Source organism: Macaca mulatta, chromosome 11 (assembly GCF_049350105.2).
Source record: "Macaca mulatta isolate MMU2019108-1 chromosome 11, T2T-MMU8v2.0, whole genome shotgun sequence".
Taxonomy (NCBI): domain Eukaryota; kingdom Metazoa; phylum Chordata; class Mammalia; order Primates; family Cercopithecidae; genus Macaca; species Macaca mulatta.
Window position 1 is genome coordinate 16,025,405 of NC_133416.1, and position 25,922 is coordinate 16,051,326.

Below are 25,922 nucleotides of genomic sequence, written 5' to 3' on the forward strand. Positions count from 1 at the left end.
CTACTTTTTGTTAAAGAAGTGATATTTTCCTATGAAAATAGAAAGTACTCAGCAAACGCTTGGCTGATTGGGAAGCCAACACCTCACCATTCAAAGAACAGGGCAGGCTTAACACATGCATACAAGGAGGGGACTCCTGTGCCTGTCTCACACAGGAGCCAAGGAATAATCAGGGGCTTCGAAGAAGTCATTGCCAAATAGGTCCTGAAAGAACTTTATAATTTAAGATCTGACAAGACACATAGCAGCACAGTTAGAGACCTCACTTACTGTTCTCTTCTGAAATACCTGCCCAATTTAGATGGTTTGACAGGAATAGAAACCACAAGGTGAGAAAATTCTATCTGGGATTCTAAATGTCAAATATTTCTTATCTACATTACCCTCTCTTCCTTCCCCTTCAACCATTGGTCATGGAAACTATCTTTCACTGTTTCTCAAATTCAAATGACTATTAAAGAGTGAAAAGTACTGCCTTATACCATATGAATTATATAACTTCTTATTCATTAATTGACTAGTTGATTAATTAATTCATTTTTCTATTAATATGTGAGCACCTATATGTACAAGACCCTATTGTAATTACTGCAGATACATTAGTGGACAAAACAGACAAAAATTCTTGCCTTCATTGAGTTTACAGTCTAGTATGAAGAGACAAATATTATAAACATGTTAAATATTAACATATCACACCATATAACATATACATTCTATTAATGTAAAAAGAGATAGAAGGACAGGGAAGAGTAAACGTTCTTTAGATTCTCTTCCAAATTTTCGATCAGATACTCATCTGGTGGCCTGAACTTAGACTGGTCATTCCCCGGAAACTCTTGTCTTTAACAATATACCACTTGTAAGCATCTTCCTCTCTGAATCTAGCCCCACTAGCCTGGTCTGATGTAAATTTTCTTTTCTTTTCTTTTCTTTTTTGTATCATTTTTGCTTTTGAGATAGGGTCTTGCTCTGTTGCCCAGGCTAGAGTGCAGTGGTACAATCACAGCTCACTGAAGCCTCAACCTAGGCTCAAGCAATCCTCCCACCTCAGCCTCCCAAGTAGTTAGGACTATAGTTGCATTCCACCATGCCCAGATAATTTTTAGTTTTTTTGTAAAGACAGATTTTTGTCTTGTTGCCCAGCCTGGTCTCAAACTCCCGGGCTCAAATGATCCTCTTACCTCAGCCTCCCAAAGTGCTGGGATTACAGGCATGAGCCATTGCACCCAGCTGAATTTTCAGAGGAACAACTTCAAGCTTACATCAGAAAAACATATTAACATTTATTTTTTCCACTTAAAATCAGAGGTCCTGTTTCATCCCAGGCTTGGAGAAGATACTTTTTCTAGAGTCAGCAAATGGGTTGAAGAAATAGGATTACTGGTAGAATAGCTTGCCTTTGATTTCTAATATGTATTTGGGAAAATAATCTAGATGAGTCAATTTCATACTTACTTGGTTGGTGCAAAAGCAACTGAGGTTTTTGCCATTAAAAGTAATTACTTTTTAATGGCAAAATCGAATGGCAAAAACCGCAATTACTTTTGCACCAGCCTTAATATAGTTTAAACATGCTAATTAGAGGGAAACAGACTCACTAATTGGGATACTTCCTCACCTACCTAGTAGGAAGTTACTCACAAATGGTCTTATGGTCTTATCGAACTCCATGATAATTTTATCATGAGACCAGGCCACTGAATCGTTTTCATGGTCTGAAATGTGCATCTCTTTGCCAATGGATTACAGAGAAGTTAGCCTACTTCAAACTGATGCTTGAAATTCCAAGGCAGGAGCTAATTAACAAATGGAAAATGTTTCTAAACCACAGCAAAGAATCCTGTAAAGTAAAACATTTCTCTTTTTCAAATAAGAGGCTCTATTACTAGGCAGGTGAGATATTTGGTGAAAGGATAGACATGACCAGTTGTTGGGAGTGTGGGGCAACTTATTAAACACACAGGGAAGAGTCTTGTTTTCTTCAATAACTTAAGTGACAGGATGAAAAACCTGCTCTTTAAACCTGCTGTAGGCATCAAATTGGATTGGATGGCTGGCTACTTGAGAAATTGAATTAAACATCAAAACAGTAAGTCTGGCCTGACAAAAGAAGATATGAAAAGGATGAAGTTCAACTGGGGAGCATACAAAATAATTCTTACAGGAGGTAAAACCACACTGCACTAGAGCTAGGAGGGACAGGAACAGGCTTTGTCAAAAGCATGCTCGAGAAAGATCATGGAGTTCTACCTGACCACATACTGCAAGCATTCGTAATGCGGTGCTGCTTTTTAAATAAAGAGCCTATAACTGGACGCTAAAGAGCAATATGTGGAATGGATGTGGTCAGGCTGTGTTGTACACCAGTAGGAGGGCTTCTGACCACAGTGTGCTCTTTTCTATAACTCACAGCAGAAGGTTAAGAAAATGATTAAAGGTGAGGGGAGCAAGTCTTCTTGTAAAAGATTAAGACTAGATTTAGCCTTGAAAGGACCAACCAAGGAAATTCCTCTGTTGTATTTACCATCCTATTTTTTAAGAATGAAGTGTCTGCCTCCCTCACTAGACTCTGAGAGTAGGGCTGTTTCAGCATATCTCCAACATCTCACAAGGTAGGGGTTCCATGACATTTTGGGACATACTTATACTAAAATCATATTCATAATATATCTGAAAGTCAAATTTAACTCGGTGCCCTGTATTCTTATTTGCTAAATCTGTTAGCTCTATTCAAAGGTTAACTAGTAACTATTCAATAACTATTAAGCTAATTGTTGTTATATATTAGGTATTACTGTAAAGGCAGAGGATATAGAAACTTTTAACAGCCAGGTAGATGATACAACAGAGGCTTCAGTTAATTCAAAGAAATGAGGACAGGAGCAGGATTTTGGTAGAAGGTAGAATCCGAGTTGAACAAGGGGCTTACAAGGTGATTGAGGGTGGCAGTTTCTAGACTCTTTGAGATGACAAAACAGGCTATTGATCTTTTCTATTCTGAGGGCCTCTAGGCCTTAGCTATGGGCAGTCTGGCAGATGCTAAGGACTCCTGAGATAGACTAGGTGGTTGGACACTAGCCTTAGTACCACAAAAAGATCAGAGATTATATGCTTATGTGGAACTGTTCTGATTTTCCTATACTCTGTTCCAGTAAGTGCTATGTAGTAGATATTTAGAATCTATCTGACGAATGAATAAATGAAGAGTAGGCGGTGAGACTGAAAAGCAATGAAATTGACTTGTATCCCTCATTCAGAGAACATCATTACATGCTAGTTGCAACTTACAGATACACAGGAGAAGTCACATTAATAGCTAGTATGCACTAAGAATGAATTTGCCAGCAAAAACCCTATGTGGTATAGAGGTTGGAAGAAGAGCTCTCTGGGCTGGGAATGGAGAAGAGGAGCTTCAGGAACTAAAACCACTGGGACTCAGCCTCTCTCAAACTCACATCTAACTTGAAATTACTATGAATTTTCCAAATGGCAAGGGGCCTTCATAGAGAGTATTTCCTTCAATAGTGGACAGATTATGATAGATTATCAAGTATGGCAATAAAAACAACTTTTATTGCTAAACACAGTAGTTAAAATGGGTATTAATTAAAAACTAAGAAGTAATATAAATTCTCTGGCTGCATCAATACTTTGCAATGAAACTAAGGTTCTTCTCTAAGTCTCCGAGAGAGCTTGAAGTAGAATAAGTTATGTTTACTTTTTCTGAGTGTCTGAAAGAACAGACAATTCTTTGGCAATACATGCCATGCAAGCAGGGAAGGCTTTAAGAAAGACCCAGTTTTTAAATTTTTATTTATTTATTTTAAGTTCTGGGGTACATGTGCAGAATGTGCAGGTTTGTTACATAGGTATACACGTGCCATGGTGGTTTGCTGCACCTTTCAACTCGCCATCTAGGTCTTAAGCCCGGCATGCATTAGGTATTTGTCCTAATGCACTCCCTCCCCCGGACCCCCATCCCTTGACAGGCCCTAGTGTGTGATGTTCCCCTCCCTGTGTCCATGTGTTCTCATTGTTTAATTCCTACTTATGAGTGAGAACATGTGGTGTTTGGTTTTCTGTTCCTGTGTTAGTTTCTCACTAGTTTGTTGAGAATGATGGCTTCCAGCTTCATGCATGTCCTTGCAAAGGACATGAACTCATTCTTTTTTATGGCTGCATAGTATTCCATGCTGTATATGTGCCACATTTTCTTCATCCAGTCTATCATTGATGGGCATTTGGGTTAGTTCCATGTTTTTGCTATTGTAAATAGTGCTGCAATAAATATACGTGTGCATATGTCTTTATAGTAGAATGATTTATAATCCTTTGGGTATATACCTTGCAATGGAATTGCTGGAGAAATATCATTTTATAATTTGCCCCCTCCTGTGAGAAACTGTTTCCTTGGGGTAGAGCCCAGTAGTCAGGTGGAATCATAGTTGAAGGTCACTCTTGAAGTCATTGTTTTCTATCACAGTGATGGGCAAAAGACACAGATTCAGAAATGCTCACTGAGCTCTTAATATGTGCCTAGGAGGACGCTGAGAGCATGCTTTCAAAAGACCTACAAGGTTGGCTGCAAAGAGGTACCAGGCACCTCTTGTCTGAGAGGGCCATGAAGATGCTGTTCATCTAGGCCTCCTCGGAGCCAGAGCTAGTTTTAAGGGGTCTAAGCACTGTAACTTGCCTGTTGTCCCTTCCACACCTTTTTTAGCCCTAACATTTGACCTTCCCTTCACCAGCCCTCCTACTCCTACCTCAAAATCTCATAGAAACAAGTGAGTGCCTGGGGTAAGCAGGTAGGAGGAGGGCTGAGTGGTGGGCTCTTGGGTGTATTTGTAGCAGTTTGTGGCTTTCAGGGCACATGTTAATCATCTGCTAGAAACAGTATGGGCTTTGTGAGCTGGGTTTAGGAGCGAACCCTGGGTGGATGTAGGATGTGACCACTAATATTTATTGAGGATTTAGTATGCTTGAGGCACTCTTCTAAGCTTTACAAAGAGTAACTCTTTCATCAGCACAGCAGCTATAAGATAGGTAACGTTTTTATCCCCATTCTACACATTAGGAAACTGAGGCATGACAAGGGTTTAGGAACCTAGCCAGATCACATAGCTTCTTGTCTTAGTTTTCTCTTCTGCACAGTGGAGGTAGCATCTGCCTAAAAGTGGGAGATGGCAAATGAGTCAAATAATGTAAAGCATCTAGCCTGGAGAATGCCACCCAGCGGTCACTAATGACAGGTATGCTCTCTGAGACTGTAACTATTGATGTGGTTTGATGTAATTACCATGGATGAGGGCCATGGTTGCTAATATTGCAAAAGAACACATAATGCAAAGGTTAATTTATTTTTGGCTTTGAACTGCAATTTTCAATAGGCAGACTCCAACCTATGAACACATTGTCCTCAGTAGTTCATTTATAAATCAGCTGCTCAGAAACAGAAATATATTGCCCCCAAGAAAGAACACTATAAGTGGTTAGCTCATTAAAGCCAATTTAATCCAAAAGAGAGCAGAACTTTTGTGTTAATATTATTAGCTTACGTTCTTGGAACATTTACTTATTTAACAAACTTCTACAACGTACCAGGTACTGTCTCAGGAGCTGAAAAGACATAATTATTGAAAGCATGTCTCTTGCCTCAAGGAGCTTATGATTCAGTGAAGGAAATGAGCACTTGCTCAGTGATTCTAGTAGAGGGTGACACAGGTGTGTTTGGGCCATTTTAGGAGGACAGGGTTGGGTGTCTGGGGTGTGGAGTCTTGATAAGTTGATAGAAACAAAAAAGAGGCCTTCGCTGGCAGGAACAGGAATGAGGGTAGGAGAGAGCCACCGTTCTAAGAGATGGCTAACAAGCTATTGTTCTAAGAAATGGCTAACCACAAATATCCTGTTCCCAAACACCGCACTCCAAATGTAGCCCCAGCAGCATGAACCTATCTGCAGTAGCCTTTCCAGCATGACCCTATAACACTCCCCTCCATCCCCTGCATCTTGGCACACAGCATTCTCTCTGCTGTACTGCCTGTTGCACTCTTGCAACATATCTTTCTTAGTTTCTCTAATAAATCTGCCTTTTTTTTACCCACAACTGTCTTGGTAAATTCTTTTACCACCTGTGATGTAGCCCTAGCAAGTTGCACCCATGATATGGGGTGACAAAGGCCAGAAATGGGTAATGAAGTACTAGAGGGAAGGAAAATGAATTGCCTTTGCTTGGGTTCAGAGCTAGCCCCCATACTTTATTTTCTATACCTGTACTCCACTTGCTGAGTTCTGGTGCTTTCCTAACCTCCCTTTGGGACATCCAAGCCTGACACCCCCTATTTTCCTATGATTCACATCCATAAAATCAAAAGCCTTGTTCTTTTAGTCTAAGGGATGACATCTAGCTGTTAAAAGGAAGATAATTTTAAAAGAATGTCTTACTGATTTGTGATTAAACAAGCATTCAACTTCCCCAAAATTCTTTTTGTTTTTTTATATAAAGGGCTAAACTGGAAGTTTAAATACATAAAAATATGCCAAAAAACATAGTGGTCATGAAGACCATTGACCCAGTTTACAGATTGCCTTGGGAACTATTTTCTTTAAGTCATTCCTACTTCTTTACTGAACCACTAATTTTTCAGATGCTGTAAGGATAATGTGGATAGGAAGAATCAATATTGTCAAAATGGCCATTCTGCCTAAAGTAATTTATACATTTAATGCTATCCCGATCCAGTTACCATTGACTTTCTTCACAGAATTGGAAAAAACTACTTTAAATTTCATGTGGAACCAAAAAAGAGCCCGCATAGCCAAAACAATCCTAAGCAAAAAGAACAAAGCTGGAGGCATCATGCTACCTGACTTCAAACTATACTACAAGGCTACAGTAACAAAAACAGCATAGTACTGGTACCAAAACAGATATATAGACCAATGGAACAGAACAGAGGCCTCAGAAATAACACCACACATCTACAAACATCTGATATTTGACAAACCTGACTAAAACAAGCAATGGGGAAAGGATTCCCTATTTAATAAATGGTGTTGGGAAAACTGGCTAGCCATATGCAGAAAGCTGAAACTGGATCCCTTCCTTACACCTTATACAAAAATTAACTCAAAATGGATTAATGACTTAAACGTAAGACCTAAAACCATAAAAACCCTAGAAGAAAACCTAGACAATACCACTCAGGACACAGGCATGGGCAAAGACTTCATGACTAAAACACCAAAAGCCAAAATTGACAAATCGGATCTGATTAAAGAGCTTCTGCACAGCAAAAGAAACTATCATCAGAGTGAACAGGCAACCTACTGAATGGGGAAAATTTTTGTAATCTATCCATCTGACAAAGGGCTAATATCCAGAATCTACCAAGAACTTAAACAAATTTGCAAGAAAACAACATCAATAAGTGGGTGAAGGATATGAACAGACACTTCTCAAAAGAAGACATTTATGCAGCCAACAAACATATGAAAAAAAGCTCATCATCACTGGTTATCAGAGAAATGCAAATCAAAACCACAATGAGATACCATCTCATGCCCATCAAAAAGTCAGGAAACAACAGATGCTGCAGAGGATGTGGAGAAATAGGAATGCTTTTACACTGTTGTTGGGAGTATAAATTAGTTCAATCATTGTGGAAGACAGTGTGGCAATTCCTCAAGGATCTAGAACTAGAAATACCATTTGACTCAGCAATCCCATTATTGGGTATATACCCAAAGGATTATAAATCATTCCACTATAAAGACACATGCACCCGTATGTTTATTGCGGCACTGTTCACAATAGCAAAGACTTGGAACCAACCCAAATACCCATCAGTGATAGACTGGATTAAGAAAATGTGGCACATATACACCATGGAATACTATGCAGCGATTAAAAAGGATCAGTTCATGTCCTTTGCAAGGACATGGATTATGCTGGAAACCATCATTCACAGCAAACTAACACAGGAACAGAAAACCAAACACCGCATGTTCTCACTCATAAGTGGGAGTTGAATAATGAGAACACATGGTCACAGGGAGGGGAACATCACACACCAGGGCCTGTCAGGGAGTGGGGGGCTAGGGGAGGGATAGCATTAGAAGAAATACCTAATGTAGATAACGGGTTGATGAGTGCAGCAAACCACCATGGTACGTGTATATCTATATAACAAACCTGCACATTCTGCACATGTACCCTAGAACTTAAAGTATTTAAAAAAAAAAAAAGTAGCTCACATGGAGGTGCCAGTACCACCAAGTGGAAGGGCAGAAGTGGAGTGGCTTCTTGTCTAGGACATCTGTAACCTGGGGGAACTCATCTTAGAACATGAGTGTATTGGATAACGTGTGATTTCAGGGCATTTCCAACTGAGAGTTGAAGTTGCATTATAAAGACTTTCTTCAAAAGGAGCTGGAAAACCATGCTTCCCAACACCAAACTCCTTTTTACCCCATTCCAAGGCAATGCTACCACAGCTGCCTAGCAGAAATGCCCCTTACTACTGCATAAACTGGCTCGCACAGAATCCCAGCATGACATTAACATAATTGTGTTAAAAGCCCCTTTTTGATTACCTGAATTTGAGAGGTGAGATTGAAATTCCAATTCAAGAGGAGATTCTGAAATGTTGGGGCAAGGTAACAAGGTGAGGCAGTCAAGAGAGAAATAAGTCCTGACAACTGTGATTACTGGAGAATGAAATACTTCTTGCTCCACATAGAGCAGGTCCTGAATGAATGAATGGCTGAATGGTACAGGCCTTTTTCAAATTAATCTCATGATGTGAGGTCTTAGTATTCATTGATTTCTTCCTGTGTGTGTTGATCATTCTCATGCACTTTGCCTGGTGGATCCTGCCTGCCCTTGACTGCAGGTATTCTGAGGATCGATACATTTATGGCCATGCCAGACCCTATGCTTACAGATGCCCACCATATCCTGAAAAAATGTACTTATGGTTGTCAGACCACAGGGATATTTAAGAAATCAAGCTATTCTGTCCACACTGTTTGGACTCCAAATTGTCCCAAATTATGTCAGACCCTGGGGTGACCTTCTATATCAGGGGCCAAGTTGCACTAGGTAATGGTGCTCTGGGAGTACCCTGTCTGGTGCTGAGAACTGGCATTGACTTTGAATCTGCCTCCATCTTCTCTTGATGCCTTCTCAGCCTTCTTGTATCAGCATCAGAGGGTTAAAACTCCTCCTCTAGCAGCAGCCTCTCCTCATTAGCAACCTGGAATCATTGCAGTGCTGAAGGCTGCATTGTTCTTCAGTATTTGAATACAATTTGCATAACGAAGCAGGTGAGAGCACCTCTTGCCTGTTCAGGCAGAGAGAAAGGGATTTATAGGTAATTGGCCACAATTAATTTGGTGCACTTTTAAAAGGATAAAAAGAAAAGCAGAAAATTGCTCAGTGCTCCAAGTCAAAACCACATCTGCACCCTATGTGGTGTGTGTGCTGGTGTGTTTGCAGGGATGGGTGGGTGTGTCATGTAAAGGCACGTGAGTTAATAACCTTGTGTGTTCAAGTGCATTTTATTTTTTCTGTAAGCAAAACAAAACAAAACAAAAAAGGCTCACTTCCCAGAGGTTCCTGAACCCCAGAGGTCCTCAGCTGCAGAGTCCTTCATGACACAATGCTGTTAGCCATCTTGTTCAATTTGTATTTGAGGCCACTCGGAGACATCATTAGAAATCACAGTATTCTTTCTTCAGTACCAGGATAACACCTAGCTCAACATCTCTTTTGTACCCAGTCCAAAAAAGGTGGAGTCCCAGCTGTCTCAGGGTCTGTTGGCAATCAGTTCTTGCAAGAAACACAGCTGGCTAATACTTTACTCAGAAAACTGTGGTGCTAGTGATAAGCTGGGAGATGTGTAGAGGAGTTTCACAGAATTAAGCATTTAGAAAATTTAATATCAAGGTGGTTTATAGCCTTAAGCTATAAGCTAGTTCCCTTCTGAGATGAGGATGAAGGGATGAAGTAGGGTGTCCTTCCCTCCACTCCATTTCTTCCCTCTCTACCTTTTTTACTTTTCTCATAAAGGGAAGGTTGCTGAGAGTGGGATCTTTTCCTTTGTAGCTGGATTAAGTAAACACACTGGTTACTGCCCAGCAGAGAGAAAACATGGCACCCAATATTTGATGTCTCTTTGATTCTTTCATCCAGTCAACTCTCATTAAATAAGTGGTTCTTAAAGGTGCAAGGGGCTGTATGTGCACAAATGAAGAAAAGAAACTTCACTGGAAATACTTTTGGTTAGAATGAACAAGGTCTCTTCAAGGTTCCTGTGCACTCACAGCTGGATAATGAGTGGTCTCTGGCCAGAGCCCCATAATGTCTCCTTTGAGAATCCAAGAAGCCAGGCCAGAGAAGGTCCCCAGGACAGGGGCTTTACTGGATTCTGTTGCCTCAGGCCAAAGCCTCCAGAAGCATGTCCTGCTTTCCTGTGTCCACACAAAGAAGACACAGGGCTCTGGTAGTGCAGTATCACAGGGGCAGATGCAGGCTGTGGGGTCAGCTCTCTGGATCAAATCCTGGAACCCTCATTTTCTAGTTGTGTGACTTAGGCGAATTTGCTTAATCCTTAGATGACTCTCCTCATCTGTAAAATGATGTTAATATTGATGATCTCAAAGGGTGGGCATAAAGATTAAAAGTAGTGAGGCAGGAGAATAGGGTCTGGAGGAAGGGAACTTAAGGCCAACTCCTGCTGAATGAAGTAAAAACACCAAGGTCTGGGGGCAGGGAATCTAAGGTCAATTTGCATTGACTTCCCAAAGCTGGATCAAAAAGAAAAAACCTGGGCCTGGGGGCAGGGAACCTAAGGCCAATTAATGCAAACTTCCTGAAGCTAAACCGAAAGGAAAAACCCTATGTCCCATTCCCAGTAGCAAAGGATCAAAGGCTATTCTGCCTACCAACCTCCTCCTTCCACAAAGTCTCAGATGGAAAAGGGAGAGTGCCTTGGATTGGCCGTGGGCCAAGCAGGCACCATCCCTTTTTCTGCATAGGATACCAGTTCACCTCAGCCTTTAATTAGCCACAGACCAAATCCTTCATCCAGATAAGGGGTAGCCAATAGGAACCTCGAATGGGGTTCTTTAAACCCAGAAAACTTTGTAACCAGGCCCTTGAGCCACTTGCTCGGGCCCACTCCCACCCCATGGAGTGCTTTCTCACTTTCATAAATTCCTGCTTTTGCTGCTTTGTTCCTGTGTTTCATTACTCAGTTACTTTGTTTGTGTGCTTTGTTCAATTCTTTGTTCAAAATACCAAGGACCTGGACAACTTCTGGTCAAGACCCTCCATCGGTAACAAGAGAACCATATGTGAAGAGTTTAATAGTAGGCTTGGCACATAATATATGTTCATTACACAGTTCAATAATAAAGGCAGAGAGAAATAGGCAGGTTTGGCCCCAGGAATCCCAGTGGCTATCATCTAGCCAAGAATTAAAACTCAATGTGATGCCAGCTCTTACAGATCCTGCATTCATTCTAGTTGTTCTCCTCCCACTCTAGGGTGGGGTGGAAGGTGGTGATGGCAGGGAAAGGAGGAGCTGTAGAGGCAGGAAAGCACTTCCTTGGCTGGCACTGCAGTGGTCTGGCATTGCCACTCCCTAGGCATGGCAGATGTCTTCCTTGTCAGGCAAGTTCTGGGTTCCCCAGAGACGCTCTCAGGGAAAACATTGGACCAACCTCAGTGCAGCTGGTCATTTACATCAGTCTCTCCAGCTTCTCCATTGGACAGCACCCCTCCTGACTCTTTCTGTTGCAGTTGCCTTATCTTGGGAAGAAAGCCCTTTGGGCAGGGAGCCTTGAAAAGCACCTCCTGCGACCTCAGGCCCAGACTGATTCCCTCCTTCCCATATGGCCTCATCTGGTCTTGAGAAACAGATCTATCTGGCCGTTGAGGGGAGTATGGCCCACCAACCAGGGACCAGCTCTCACCAAGACCTGTTACCTTCAGTCTTCTCAGGTATGGGTCAAATGCCAGCCCTTCTCCATTGTAACTGCAGGGGCTGGATATCAAGCTCTCTAGATGAACCCCTCAAAGCAGCTTCAGTAGGTAAAAAGTACAGAAAAAAGAATTCACAGCCCTCCAGTAGCTACCCCCCCCCCCACCACCCCAAAGTAGTTTTCTCTCACAATCCTTTTCTTACTTTTGATTTCCTGGCTACCTCCTTGGCAGAGTAGTACCACACAGGTGGGAGCTTTTGGCACCTGTACTTTTATTTCCAGCCAGTTGCACAGAGTCCTACTTGGTTTGAAAGGGTTCTCCAAATAATTTTGATATCAACACACTATTCTACCCCACCGCTTCCCTGGCAGCTACTCCTCCCTGTGCACCCCAAACAGAAACAACTTCTCATACTGACTAGCCATGTACTTTTTAAAGTGAAGACCTGAGGCCTTGAGCCTCCTCCTCCTGACTTCCTCCTGGAGTGACGGCTGACAATCCAAGCTGCTCCGCACTGAGGGAGTCGGCTTCCCTGCTCATTTTCTTCTCTCCACTCTGGCCATTCTCGGGATCATGTTGGCCTGAAGCCAATGCTCCTGATGCTCTCGATCAAAGCCATCACCTGAATGGCACTGGAGTAAAATAGGAGAGGAAACATCCGAGACTATAGTGTTTTCAGAGTGTCAGTCACTTGGTCTTTAAATGGCTCTCTCTGACCCATACTGGACAGGAAATCTCGATGTGGAATAGTAAACTAAATGGTTGGGCTTCCTTAGCCTCAGGGAATCTCAGACCCCCATCAGCCCTAGCATATGCCCAGTTAGGCCGAAAGGTTCCAGAAATATAGCAGGCTGCACACCTTTTCCACTCTTGCCACCATTACAGCTGGAGGCAACAAGGCTGAAACACAGAAGCCCAGAGCAGCCCTGGCCACAATTTTCATTGTGAATGTAATTCTGACATTTTTAAAACCTGACTCATTCTAGGTTTGATGCTTTTGGCCACATCTAAATTTCCATGCGGCATTAATTTGTCTCAAAGGACTCGAATTTATTCAGAAGTGAAACATTAATTCTTAATAAATTCTCAACCCACAACCCACGATTTAGTGAACTTATAAAAGATTAGCCCTCCCCATATTAAAACATTGATTGTCTTTTTGTTTTTAATCAGAAAAGAATGTTGGGAAACTCTCCTATTCTTTTATGTAAATAAACTTTGGAATATAGCAACTGCCTTCAACAGTTAGCTAAATAGAATAGCTCTCCTATAGAAACAGAGACTTGGCTGTAAGTAGATTTGAAATTTGGTGGGAATCCTCAGAGCCACTTGCTCCTCCCTGGGAGAGTCAACCTGACTGGGAGAGGTCCCATAGGGAAGCCACAGACAAATTCAATGATTCCAACAGTTAAAAGAAATGCTCACTAGGCTCTCCCACATCCAGAACATCCAAATCTGAAAGGACAACATCCCATGCTATGTACTTTGATTTTTGTTAATTAAAATTGTTTGTTGCCTATTTCTGGCTTTAATTTTGGGCCTAGTTCAATTCAATGCAGGTGAGAAAACTGTGAATTCATACTCATGCTAGTTTGCATAGTTGCATTAAAAACATTGTAGTTTCAGGAAGCCTCTGGTCCTCTAATATCTTGCATAGGGATACCTTTCTAAGAAGGGCAATACAGAGCAGATCTAGGACAGTGTTGGCTTCTGACTACCTCCCTCCCTCCCTCCCTTCCTTCCTTCCTCTTTCCCCTCATACTCTCTCCATCTGTCTGCTTCCTTCTCCTTCCTTCATTTCATTTCATTTTTGTGTTTCACAAAAAGATGAGTCTACTAATAGCAGAATAACAGAAAGCCAGATTCTTTACCCAGCTAAGAAAGACAAACTTTCTGATATCCATTTAGTAAACCTTCTATGCACATGGGAAACGTGTGTTCCTTGTGCAGCTTTGTGAGTGCTAAGTTACTATTTACCCGGTTATCTTGGTACCTTTATGTAGTCTTGGAGGGTAGGGCTGTGTGTGCGTGTGTGTGTGTGCGCGCGCGCGCACGCGTGTGTGCACGTGCATTCTTGTGTAACAGGGAGGATAAGGCTACAAGAAGAGAGAGGAGGCCTATTTGCTTTTGATGAGAAAAGAGTTCCCTGTGCCTGTTGATCAAATAAAGTTTCTTCCAGTTCTGTGATTTAAACAACATGGCACAGTCTAGAATATGAGAAGAGTGCATTAGTGTTTTTCTGCACAAAGGAATTGTGAAAATGATACATCTTATGGAGACATGTCCTCAATTCCCTTTGATAAGGATATCACTACTAAAAGGCCTAGTAGAAGGTAGTGGGGAAGTGTGCACATAAGCAGTATAGTACGTATTGTGAGAAACTGACATTAATCCAGCTCAAGGACACAGCAAAAAGGAGCACACTGACACTCAGGTTTTGTATTGTTTCCCTGAAATTAACCAGCAAGGAGAAGACTCTGCCTATAAAGCATGTCTCTGCAAAGCTTCAGTGCAAACTGGATCCATTCTTCTAGGTAAAGGAGAGGGGAACTGAACCTGATCCCACTGTAAGAAATACACACTTTGAAAGGATGGGGCTGGGAGACTGACAATGCAGATTGGGACAAAGAGGAGAAGCACTGAAGTCTAAAGGATGCAATCAGCTCAAAGTGCAGATTACAGAAGAAGTCGTGAAGGCCTTGTATTAGGTCCCTGTGGCAGCCATAAAAAATAGCCACAAACAGAAACTTATTCTCACATAGTTCTGAAGGCCAGAAGTTCCAAAACAAGGTGTTAGCTGGGGCTGTGCTTCTTCCAAAGGTTCTAGGGGAGAATCCATATCTGCCTCTTTCGACTTCTGGTGGCTCCATGTGTTCCTGTGGCTGCATCACTCCAGTGTCTGCTTCCATCTTCACATGGTCTTCTCATCTATGTGTTTTCTCCCCTTCTGGGTCAAAACTGTGTCTGCCTTTTCCTTACAAGAACAATTGTCTTTGGATTTAGTGTCCACCTGGATACTCCGGGATGATCTCATCTTGAGATCTTTAACTTAATTACATTTGCAAAGTTTTTTTTTTTTTTTTTTTTTTTTTTTTTTTTTTTTTTTCCCCAAACAAGGTCAACGTTTGTAGGTTCTAGGGATGGGGATGTGGCTATATCTTTGGGAGGATACAATTCAACCCACTTCAGGCCCCAACAAGGTCACAGAGCTTAGAGGTGAGGAATACAGTGTTAGAGGTCATGGGAAGGCAAGAAGCAGGTGGTCGTTCAAGGGGAAGAGGGTCTTTCAACGGGAAGGGGACCACAAAAGAGGAAGGAGTAAAAGTCAACTGTGAAGCCCTGCTAGGAACCCAGTCATCAACTCTGGGTCATCTGCCCCCCAGGAGGACTTGGAGGGTGACCACTACTAGGCCACAGGATGTTGAACTGAAGTTAGGGATCTCTTGTCTCAGTCAAGATGGATTGAGGAATTAGGGCTTGGGGGAACCTGCTGGGGGACACAGCAGACCCATTCTTAAATAAAGCCAGAGAAGAAGTGGGGGTAGCCAACCCTGATGGACAGACCTGGGGCTATCCAAGACCCAGGGGTCTGTTCTGGACCCATTTGGATGGAGGTCACCCTGGCAGGAATGAAGGAGTCTCATTGCTTGGGACAGCAGTCCATGGAAAGAGTCAGACTGACTCTGCCAATTAAGAGAACAAAACGAAACGCAGGTATCCTTCCCCCTCTCATGCGCATTCTGTATATCAGACACTCCCAGGATTTGGGGAGTTTTACATTTTCCAGACCTGCTCTTGATCAGTGGCTCTAAGAGGAATAGTTGCCTGACAGGCCCAGAGGACTCCCTTGCATGAATCATACCCTTACAGTTTGCTCAGCTACCTAGAGGTCCAACCCAGGCCCTCATTACTAGCTCCCTTGCTAGTTGGTCATGACTGCTACTTTCTCAATTAAGCTATTTTTAGCCCAGTATTCCGTGGTCTGAGCGAGATGATCTGGGCCAGGAAAAGGGTGTGACAGATCAGGCTTGAGGTTGGCTGTCTCCTGCTGGCTTCCAGTTAATAGGGCAGGAAAATAAATTTGTCGCAGTGGAAAGCGTGGCCCCATTTCCTCACACATGCTCCACAACCACTCAACATTTCAGGGTAGTTGTGGAGTAAAGTTGCTTATCACTAGGCTGAGTTTGTTCCAGAATGCATATTTATTTATTTGCCTGCATGCTGATTTAAAAGTCATGCCCTTCCTATATCCCAAAAGAATATGAAGTGACTTCCAGACCTCCATGGGACTTCTTGGAAACCCAGAAGACTCATTATTTAGAAAGCCATGGGGTCCTCATTTGGGTGTTACGTGGCCATCCTGATTGTACCTCCAGTGTGGCAGGCAAAGACAGCTACCCTCAGTAAGCAGATGAGCACCTTTTTGACATTTGAAAGTTAATAAAGCTCCTCTAATTCCTTGAGGAAAAGAGCTGCAAAATATATTTCAGGCAGGTGTCACAATGATGGTAGGAATGTGTGAAATCATTTGCAGCCAGATACCCTTGAGAGCCCAATGGTCAAACGGCAACCTTCTGTGACTTTAGCAGCTTTCACCTCCCTGTGGGCTTCCTTCATTCTGACTCCAGACCCCACTGACCCCATAACTATCCCTTCTCACTCCTGGTGGCACCGTTCTCCACCATCCAACAGTGGCTTAAAGCTAAGGGTCACTCTATGCACAGGCTAAAGTCAATTTGAGGGCCATTAGCCTGCCCAAGTACTGGAAATCACCATTATTCTCTATTTAAAATAATATCTCTAAAAGGCTTATTAAATAAAGTGCAAATGTTACAATACTATCTAATTATTATGGCTCAATTAATTAGATAGCTACATGTTAGTAGGGGGAAAGGATCTAACTTGTTAGGCTTTGATAAGGTAGATGGGAAGGTAGGAAGAAAAGTGAATAACTGGAAAAAGCATCAAATAGCATCAGTGTCTAAACAGGGCGGCACACTGTTCAGGGGCTATAGTGAGCCAGGAACACCATAAGGGCAAATTACTTAACCTCTCCAAGCTTCAGTTGCCTCATCTACAAATAAAGATATTAATAGCACCATTACATAAGATAATCTATGAAATATATTTGGCATGATGTCTGGCTTGTAAGAGCTGAAAAAAAATCTTAGCTGGGATGTTATCATTGAAGTTATATTATTATTATTAATAATAGTAATAATGATAACCATTATTATTAGTAGTAATAGTAGTGGTGGTGGTAATGTGCTCTGTTAAGTGGAATCAAGGCATTACATTAAAGGATAGGGAATTAAATAAGAAAGTGGGGGCAGGGGTGTCAATACCAATCCTTATCTATGTCACAGCTTTCCCTGAGATTAGCTACAAGAGAAACACTCTGGCAGAGTGATGTTAGAGCCAAATACACAGGAACTCAAATTTTGGCTCTGTCACTTGATAATGTATAACTTTGGGGAAGTTACTAGTTTTCCAGAGTCTCGGTGTTCCTATTTGTAAAATGAGAATAATCATACCTGTATGAAGATTATCCAAATAGCATACACAGAGCATACAAAATGTACCTAGTGCCCAGCAAATACGTCCCCCTCCCTCACTGGCCAAGCTCTTTTTCCTTCATACTATGGTTGGCAGACTGCAAAATGAGAAATCCATCTGGATGGGTGAGAAATATGAGAATGTATTGTGGGCTCTTTGTTAAGAGAAGAAAGATGTCACTAGCTCCCTTACACCCTCCTCCCACTGGGGGAGCTGATGGAATGTACAGTCGGGCTGCTGAACGTTAGAACTTGCACCCATATTTAGGTACAGCATGTAGTGGAACAATTCTGAATTCACTGTAATGTGCTACCGCAAAATGGAAGCCTTCCAGTATAAAGGAGCACAAAAATAGGTTTTCATGGAAATTTAACTCTGGTTTTCTACCTTAACATAAATGAAATCTGAGTACATTTTTTTTTTCTGCAAAAAAAGCTGAAGATAATTCTTTAAAAAGCTATAAATTGAATGGCTACAAATATCTTTCCATTATCACTCCAAGATATTTATCATTTGATCTGAGTTATATGGAAGATATATCACCTGTAATAGTCAAAACAAGTTTAGGAACCCTTCTCCATTTTAAATGTTACTTCCTTGATGAAAATCTAATCACATTGGAAAATAATCTTCAAAATCACCTCATTTCTTTTCTCAACATTATTGTTTGAATGTCTTTATTCTTTTCCTAAATTCACAGAATATACTTCCCCTCACACATTACCATACCCTGTCCTATGAATTTGTTTTCTTTAGGTGTTTTGGAGTAAGACTATAAGAATTTTAACGTTTTAAGTATACTTTCAGGAAACTCTTTCTGATTTATGTAACTGTCTCTGACACTGATATGTAGTCATTAGTTACTTAAGTATTTTCTATAATTATGTAAGTCATGTTGACAGATTCTGGTAGGGTACTTCCACTTTACTGTTTTGTCATCTGCAAAGTTCTGAAATGTATCAGATAACCATTTACAAATTAAACAGCTGTTAAGGGGTACTTGCTGACTCATTGCTTTCTTTGCCTGTGATGCTGGGTCCACTGTTTTCAACAGGGGTTCTTAAGTAAATACAGCCTCTCTTCCTCTCTCCCCACAGTCTTTTTTTTTTTTTTTTTTTTTTGTCTTAATGATGACCAACTTATGGTCATTGACTTTGTGGAATTCACGGTCAGATAGAGGAATAGGTGGTCAGGTATAGGCCTATAGATTATTGCAACAGAATGTGGAAGATACATGTTATAATAAAGATTTGAATAGTTGCCGTAATAGGGCATGGAATGACTAATTTCCCAGATGAGCTAGGGAAAGCTCCACAAATAAAGGGATCTCTAATCTAGGTTTTGAAGCTTCAGTAGAAGTTCGATGAATGAAAAAGTGGGGAAAAAAGCCTCCTAGGCAGATGCACAGATAGAGGTATAGTTGAAAAAGATGAAGAATTGTGGATACCCAGGATATCAGATGCAGGAACCCAAGAATTGGCCAATGAGACTACAGAGCTGGTGTCACAGTGGAAATTATTTCAAAGGTCTTGAAAGTCTCTCTCTCTCTCTCTCTTTCTCTCTCTCTCTCTCTCTCTCACACACACACACACACACACACAAACTGCCTTCATTCTATAAAACAAACTGATGGGCTCCAACTTTTTAGAACATAATCAACATGGTATGGAGGGCAGACGTGCATATCCTATCTGCTTTAAGAAGCCTAGATATGATACTTATTTCAAGATCGTGGAAAAGAAAACTATCTTCCTCCGTGTCTCAGTTATGCTCAGTTCAAACAGAAAGGCATTCAGTTATTACTGCATGGCCCATGAGGGTAAGAGAAAGGTAAGTGCAGTATACCAAGTAATTTTTGAGACACTGGAAGGAAACATTTTGATACCCATGGAGATCCTCCACTTAACAGCCCAGACCCTTAGGAAGATCTGTGACCTACCTCATCTCTGCCATATTGATGCATAGTGACATGATCTCACCATACAGTGCTATAACCATGCACAGGACATGATACACTACACCCCTGCCCTGCCATGTCAATCATGGTGACATGGCCCTGCTATACTCTGTGTGGGTACACAGTCTACTACATCTCTGCCACAGCCGCGTGTGAAGACATGGTCTGCCATACTTCTGACAAGTCTACACATGGGACATGGCCCATCAAGTTTCTGCAACATCCATGTTTTAGGGTGGTGCCTTAGTGCATTTTGTGTTGCTATAGAGGAATACCTGAGACTAGGTAATTTATAAAGAAAAAAAAAGGTTCAGTTGGCTTACAATTCTGATATCTGGAAAAGTTCAAGTTTGGGCATCTGGTGACATCATCAGGCTGCTTCCACTCATGGTGGAAGGGGCAGGGGAGCCAGCATGTGCAGAGATCATATGGCAAGAGAGGAAGCAAGCGAGAGGGGAGGTGCCAGGCTCTTTTTAACAATCAGCTTTTGGGGCAATTCTCATGGAAACTAACAAAGCAGGAACTCACTCAGTCCCGCCCCTCCCAAGGAAGGCACTAATCTGTTCATGGGAGATCCACCCCATGACCCAAACACTGCCCATTAGGCCCCACCTTCAACACTGGGGATCAAGTTTCGACATGAGATTTAAAGGGATCAGACATCCAAACAATAGGAGGTGGGCGTGGTCCACCTTACACTAAGCCACATCCAAGTAATGAGCCCTGTGGTTGTTGTCAGCCCAACTACTGTCCAGGTTCCAGAAATAGTCACCAAAAGGTAATTATGGTAGTGGCTGCAAAGGGGGGTGAAAGGAGATATCTAACTCAAATTTTAGTTAGGGTCATGATGAAAGATGTTGATGAAGAAACAGAGACAGGTTTAAAAACGGATTAATAAATGGATGAATATATAAATAAATGTATCATAAATCTTGAGATGAGAGAAGTAAATAAAAGCTTCCAAATAAAAAAGTCCAAGAGAGAGATTTTTTTTTTTAAAATAAGGAATAAAAAGCAAAAAGGAAGACAAATCAGAGAAAGAGATAACACAAAGGGGGTAAACACAGTGGAATATATATATATTCCTTGGGCCATCATGCGCCCATCTCCTCAGTGTGGGTACACAGCGGCAGCCCTCTACTAACCCACACTGGCAGCCCTGTGCAGATAGGCCACCCAACCACATCCAACAGGAGGTACCATGCACTCAGAAAAATATATATATATATTCATTTTCTCAAGATACTGTTTATCTTCTCCACATGCTTTTAAATGTTCTTGATAAGTAGAGATGTAGAAGGAAAAATCAGAATCTGAGCCCCTGAAGAGAATATGTCCTCCTTTTCATTCTTCTCAGACCATTTGCTTAAGTGTGTAGGGTTTTAGGTTGGGCAAATCTAACCCATGTGCAAAGTACTATTTGGTCTGAAGACACACCTGTCTGTATCTCATGGCTTCATCCTGGGGGGGTGGGGGTGGGAGTGGAAAAATGTCACATTTTCTAAATCTTAAGGAAATAGAGTAGAAAATTTGTTGTAAGCGCAAGTCTCCAAAATTATTTTGGCCACAAGCTTTATGGGACACTCCACGGAAGTGGCTCCCATCCCTAGTTCTGGTTACATAGTTTCAGGAGACAGATTTCCCATGGAAAATGTGATGCTTCAGGCAGACTGGAGGGTCAGATGTATTGAGAATGGATTTTGTACATCCTCATCCAGCAGTGATGGAAAACAGCAGACACTTTCCCTTCTCTCTCAACTGCATAGGCCCACAGGAGGGGGCAGCTCATTCATCAACACCACTCAGGGGCAATCATCCAAATCATCCAGTTAAACAGCAGTTACTTCTCTTTAAGACACAATGTGAACAACCCTCCTGCTCAGCCCCAGGAACACATGAGTGTGCCGTGGAACAAAGGGAGAGCCCACAGCCAAACACCACTGGGAAGAAAAGGAGGCCATCATGCGCCCATCTCCTCAGTGTGGGTACACAGCGGCGGCTGTCTAATAACACCCCACACTGGCAGCCCCTGTGCAGATAGGCCACCCAACCACATCCAACAGGAGGTACCATGCACTCAGAAAGCTGCTAACATACCAACCCCCTTATTTGCAGCCTAGGGTGTACTAGTGATAACTTTTCACGAATCAGGAGGCCAACATGAAGTCATGTTATTTCAGCAGGGAAACTGACTTCTACTCCCATGTTCCAATACAAGGAAACATAAGAAAGAACAGTCAATTCCAAAAATTTAGAAGGCAAGCAGGTACATGAGAACTTTGAGTATGGCTGAGAACAGGAATGAAGGAAAGATGGGAGATTTCAAATGAGTCTCTTACCTTTTTGTCGCTCAAGCCAGAAACCTGGTCCACATATTCCTCTTGGATCATGAAGGCAGCTAAGTTGGCAGTGTAGCTGGCCAGGAAGATGACAGCAAAGAAGGCCCACACTGACACCATGATCTTGGAGGTGGTCCCCTTTGGGTTCTGCACAGGTACGGAGTTGTTAAACACCAGACCCCAGAGCAACCAAATAGCTTTGCCGATGGTGAAAGAGGGGCCACCAGGCTCTGGCACGACAAAAAGACAAGGACGAAAGTTAAGCCATTGTGACTGGTTCTATTTAAACCTACAAATACACAGGGTGAGTCCCTGCTCAGAGCAGGAAACTCTTCCACTAAAACCGAGCTCTTTTATAGATGGCTTTTAAATTTGAGAGTGTGTATCTCTCTTTTCCAGGGACTCTCAGGAGGGCTGCAGAGGGTTCCTTAGAAGAAAAACCAAAAGCCTGGGGTGTGTGTGGGATGGTCTTTTTTGAATTAACAGTCATGACTCCCCTCTGGAGGAGCCATCAACCTGCCCCATATACAAGACCCTATCAAGGTCACATCAAAACTGAATAACACAGGCTGCCTATGTCACTATGGTCGCACTTGAATCATTACTGTCAGTTTTTCCTAAATTTTATATTTGTATCTACCAATAATGCATTTTAACTTCCAAAAACATCACCAAGAATTGTATAAGATTGTTTTCTACCATTCACAAACCCTCTTCAAGTCTGTTTACACTGATGCTAGATGGCTTGGAATGCACTTTTTCCTGATTTTTCTTTAGCTTCTAGCACTTAGCACTCAATATTTCAAAGACAAACCTGACCCCACTCCAATGCCAACACTTCCCAGCTGGTTTCCTGCCGTAGAAGCTTGTGTGTAAAAGAATATCAGGAAGGCCAAAGGGGAAGTCGTAGAATTCTGGCCTGGCTACATGCATCTAAGGGCAGAAAGGAAGCTGCCTTTGACTTTGATTTCCCCCGCTCCCCCAACCTTTGCACACACAGTGCTTGGGCTTCTGCCCATATATGTATTGTGACCTCATCGCAATCTCTATGCTGATGGTAAAATCTTGCCTGTTGTCTGAATCTCCATGTAGCCCCTCCACTGCAGAAATGAACATCTGCCTGCACAGTTTTACAACATATTTGCACAGGTCTTATGATGTAATCTGTGATCCTGATAGCATCTGCTCAGCCAAATAAATCATCAGGGACAACTCACGTTGAACCTGATATCTAACTGTGCACACACATCTGTGCGTGTGGACCTTATTTCATGCAACAGATGTGTAACTAAAAAGTTGTTTATAAATTAAAGTTTTGTAAATTGTAAAATGCTCCAAGGAGACTTGATATTTAAAGTGGTCCCATGTTGAATTCCTCTGTGAAGACAAACAGCCTTCGGTAAAATGAGTAATTGTAAGCCCTCACTCTGAGCTTTCTTTGCAAGTCTGGATTTTTGGCTCCTGTTATTTTTTCAGGGGAGAGAGGCAATGCACACTGACTTTAGTTCTTGACATTGCCGACCTAAGTATATACTCACGTGATTCCCAGATGTTCCACTTCTTACTGATGCCACACAGGCTGGGATCTAGGTCATGGCTTCTGGATGAAGCACAGGTGGAAGGCCCCTGACTGTACCATGCAGTGGAGACACCCCAACTCCCATCTCAGAATACACAAACCAAATTAAAAGGTAGGTCTACACTTGGAAATACTTCAGTAAATTGGTGTTTCACAGCTTGTACTGTGGATCCAACAGAAGCATGAGGAAGATTTTATAAAATACTGCTGCCTGAAACCCTATCCTCAGAGATTCTTATTAAATTGGTGTAGGGTGGGGCTGGTTATTTTAACATGCAACTAAGATAGAGAAACACTATATTGAAACATACAGTGGTCTAAGCTCCACCCTAGACTTGGTGAATGAGGTCCAAGCACCCGTGTCTTTTAGATACCCCCATAGATTATTCTTATGTGTAGCCAGGATTAAGAATCTTTCCTTTTGGAGGTATAATTCTAGGATAGAGCTCACTTTCTGAAATGGAGAAGGCTCAGAGAAGGCAGAATATTTCTTAATCCTGGGGTTCTCAGGAAGTTTTAGAGGAGTTATTTACAAGGATCCCATGCCCCTCTTTAGAAATCATGTGAACTTTTAAAAACTGTCATAAATGCCTCAAACACATGGGCAGCCCTCACATCTCTGGGTCCACCTACCCAGGAAATTGGACCATACCCAATAACAGCTATGAGTGAGAATTGGTCTTTCTCATTTATTTTATTTCCAACACCCAACTTTTATACTCTCTGACAAGGGGGTTAAGCCAGGAGCATATGCTTTGGAGATCTGGTACTTCAGTTGTGATCCTTTGGCACTGGGGAACTCTACTAGCCACAACCACCTGCAAATACCCTGGGGCATTCCATTTCTTCTTGTTCTTAACATGTGTGTACAATCTGCCTTGCTAGCGACATCTGTTCCAACAGACTGCCCACAGCCTAAGGTTATCAAAATAGTTTCCTATGACATGTTTATGCTATACCCATATCTACCAACAGTTTTTCCTCTCCTTAACTTGGGAGTGCAACTAGGCTTGGGGCCAGGCATAAAGCAGACCTACAGATTCAAACTAACGTCTTAACTGGAGTATTTCTAAAGAGACACCAAGATGGTGACCTAGAAATGTTCACCTCAGGGTTCCTTTTCAGAAATGGATATGCTAGGGAAAATGCAGATAACAAATGAAGAGTCCAGAGATTTGAAAATAGGAGAAAAAAATTGGGGAAATGCAGCAGTTCCAGCCGGCCTTACCTCTGCCATCAGCGAGGCACCTGTTATAACCCACAGGGCTGAAGTACTCAAAGACAAAGACAGCCACGGCTGAGACAATGAGCAGCATCACAAACATCATCACCCATACGTCAGCGCTGAATGGCTCTGGGGAAGGGAAAAAAGCAGTGCTCAGGGTTAAAACAGAGAGCAAAAGACTTCGAATTAATTCACATATTCATTTCATATTTTAGGGGGTGGGGAACAAACCACAGTGTGTTGTCTGCCTTCAGGAAGCCAGGGCCTACGTTAGATTGTACCTGAACCATTTCCTTAAAGGGCAAGGACTATCTTCCTTCAAATACATGAGAAGGACAGCTTCATGCCTGTGAGCCTTTTAGGTTGTAGAGGCAGTTTCTGCCAATATTGGACCAATATCTGGGTATTTCAGTAAATGGTGCAATTGGAAGAAATACTAGCTATGAGGTGAGTATTGGACTGACTCAATTTGTGTTCTCATCTATATGGCCACACCATGTAATAGAGGCCTGGAAATGCCTTCCCCAATGCTTCTGAGCCTTGCAGATACAGTCATTCTCAACAGACCTACCTACTATTTTAGAGTTGAATTTGTTCAGGAATAATTATGTACAATACATAACCAGCTCCCCTTTCCTCCTTGTATCACTTCTCTTAAACTTCCTAGCCTAGATTCACTTTTTCAACCTACTTTTATGTATCGTATGTTATCAGACATCATTAGGATATGAGAATATAAGTCAATGTTAAAGAATCCTTCCGGCCGGGCGCGGTGGCTCACGCCTGTAATCCCAGCACTTTGGGAGGCCAAGATGGGCGGATCACGAGGTCAGGAGATCGAGACCATCCTGACTAACACGGTGAAACCCTGTCTCTACTAAAAATACAAAAATTAGCCGGGCGCGGTGGCGGGTGCCTGTAGTCCCAGCCACACGGGAGGCTGAGGCAGGAGAATGGCATGAACCCAAGAGGCGGAGCTTGCAGTGAGTGGAGATTGCGTCACTGCACTCCAGCCTGGGCGACAGAGCGAAACTCCGTCTCAAAAAAAAAAAAAAAAAAAAAAGAATCCTTCCATGCTAAATATTATTATCTGCAACGGTGGGAATTTAACAAGTGACAAGGGAACATACCTAAGCTATAATTCACAAACCAACTACAATCTATCCCCTGTCACCAAGTGATAGGGTTGATGGGACAAGACTGGGCAAGGTAGCAAGAATGTTCCACACATGCTTTCTTAATATCTTTAATCATGTGTGCTGAATGCTTTCCAGTTG

At 42.1% G+C, this 25,922-nt stretch overlaps 1 protein-coding gene across 1 annotated transcript in view; it reads right to left on the minus strand.

The window, feature by feature from the left end:
- GRIN2B (glutamate ionotropic receptor NMDA type subunit 2B) overlaps positions 1 to 25,922 on the minus strand; it is a 420,489-nt gene that overhangs the window by 26,685 nt on the left and 367,882 nt on the right. The window contains exons 8-9 of the mRNA XM_015151178.3: positions 24,649 to 24,774; positions 21,842 to 22,071 (exon numbers count right to left, since the gene is read on the minus strand). Of these exons, the coding sequence (XP_015006664.1) occupies positions 21,842 to 22,071; positions 24,649 to 24,774 (356 nt within the window). The remainder of the gene's footprint in view (positions 1 to 21,841; positions 22,072 to 24,648; positions 24,775 to 25,922) is intronic.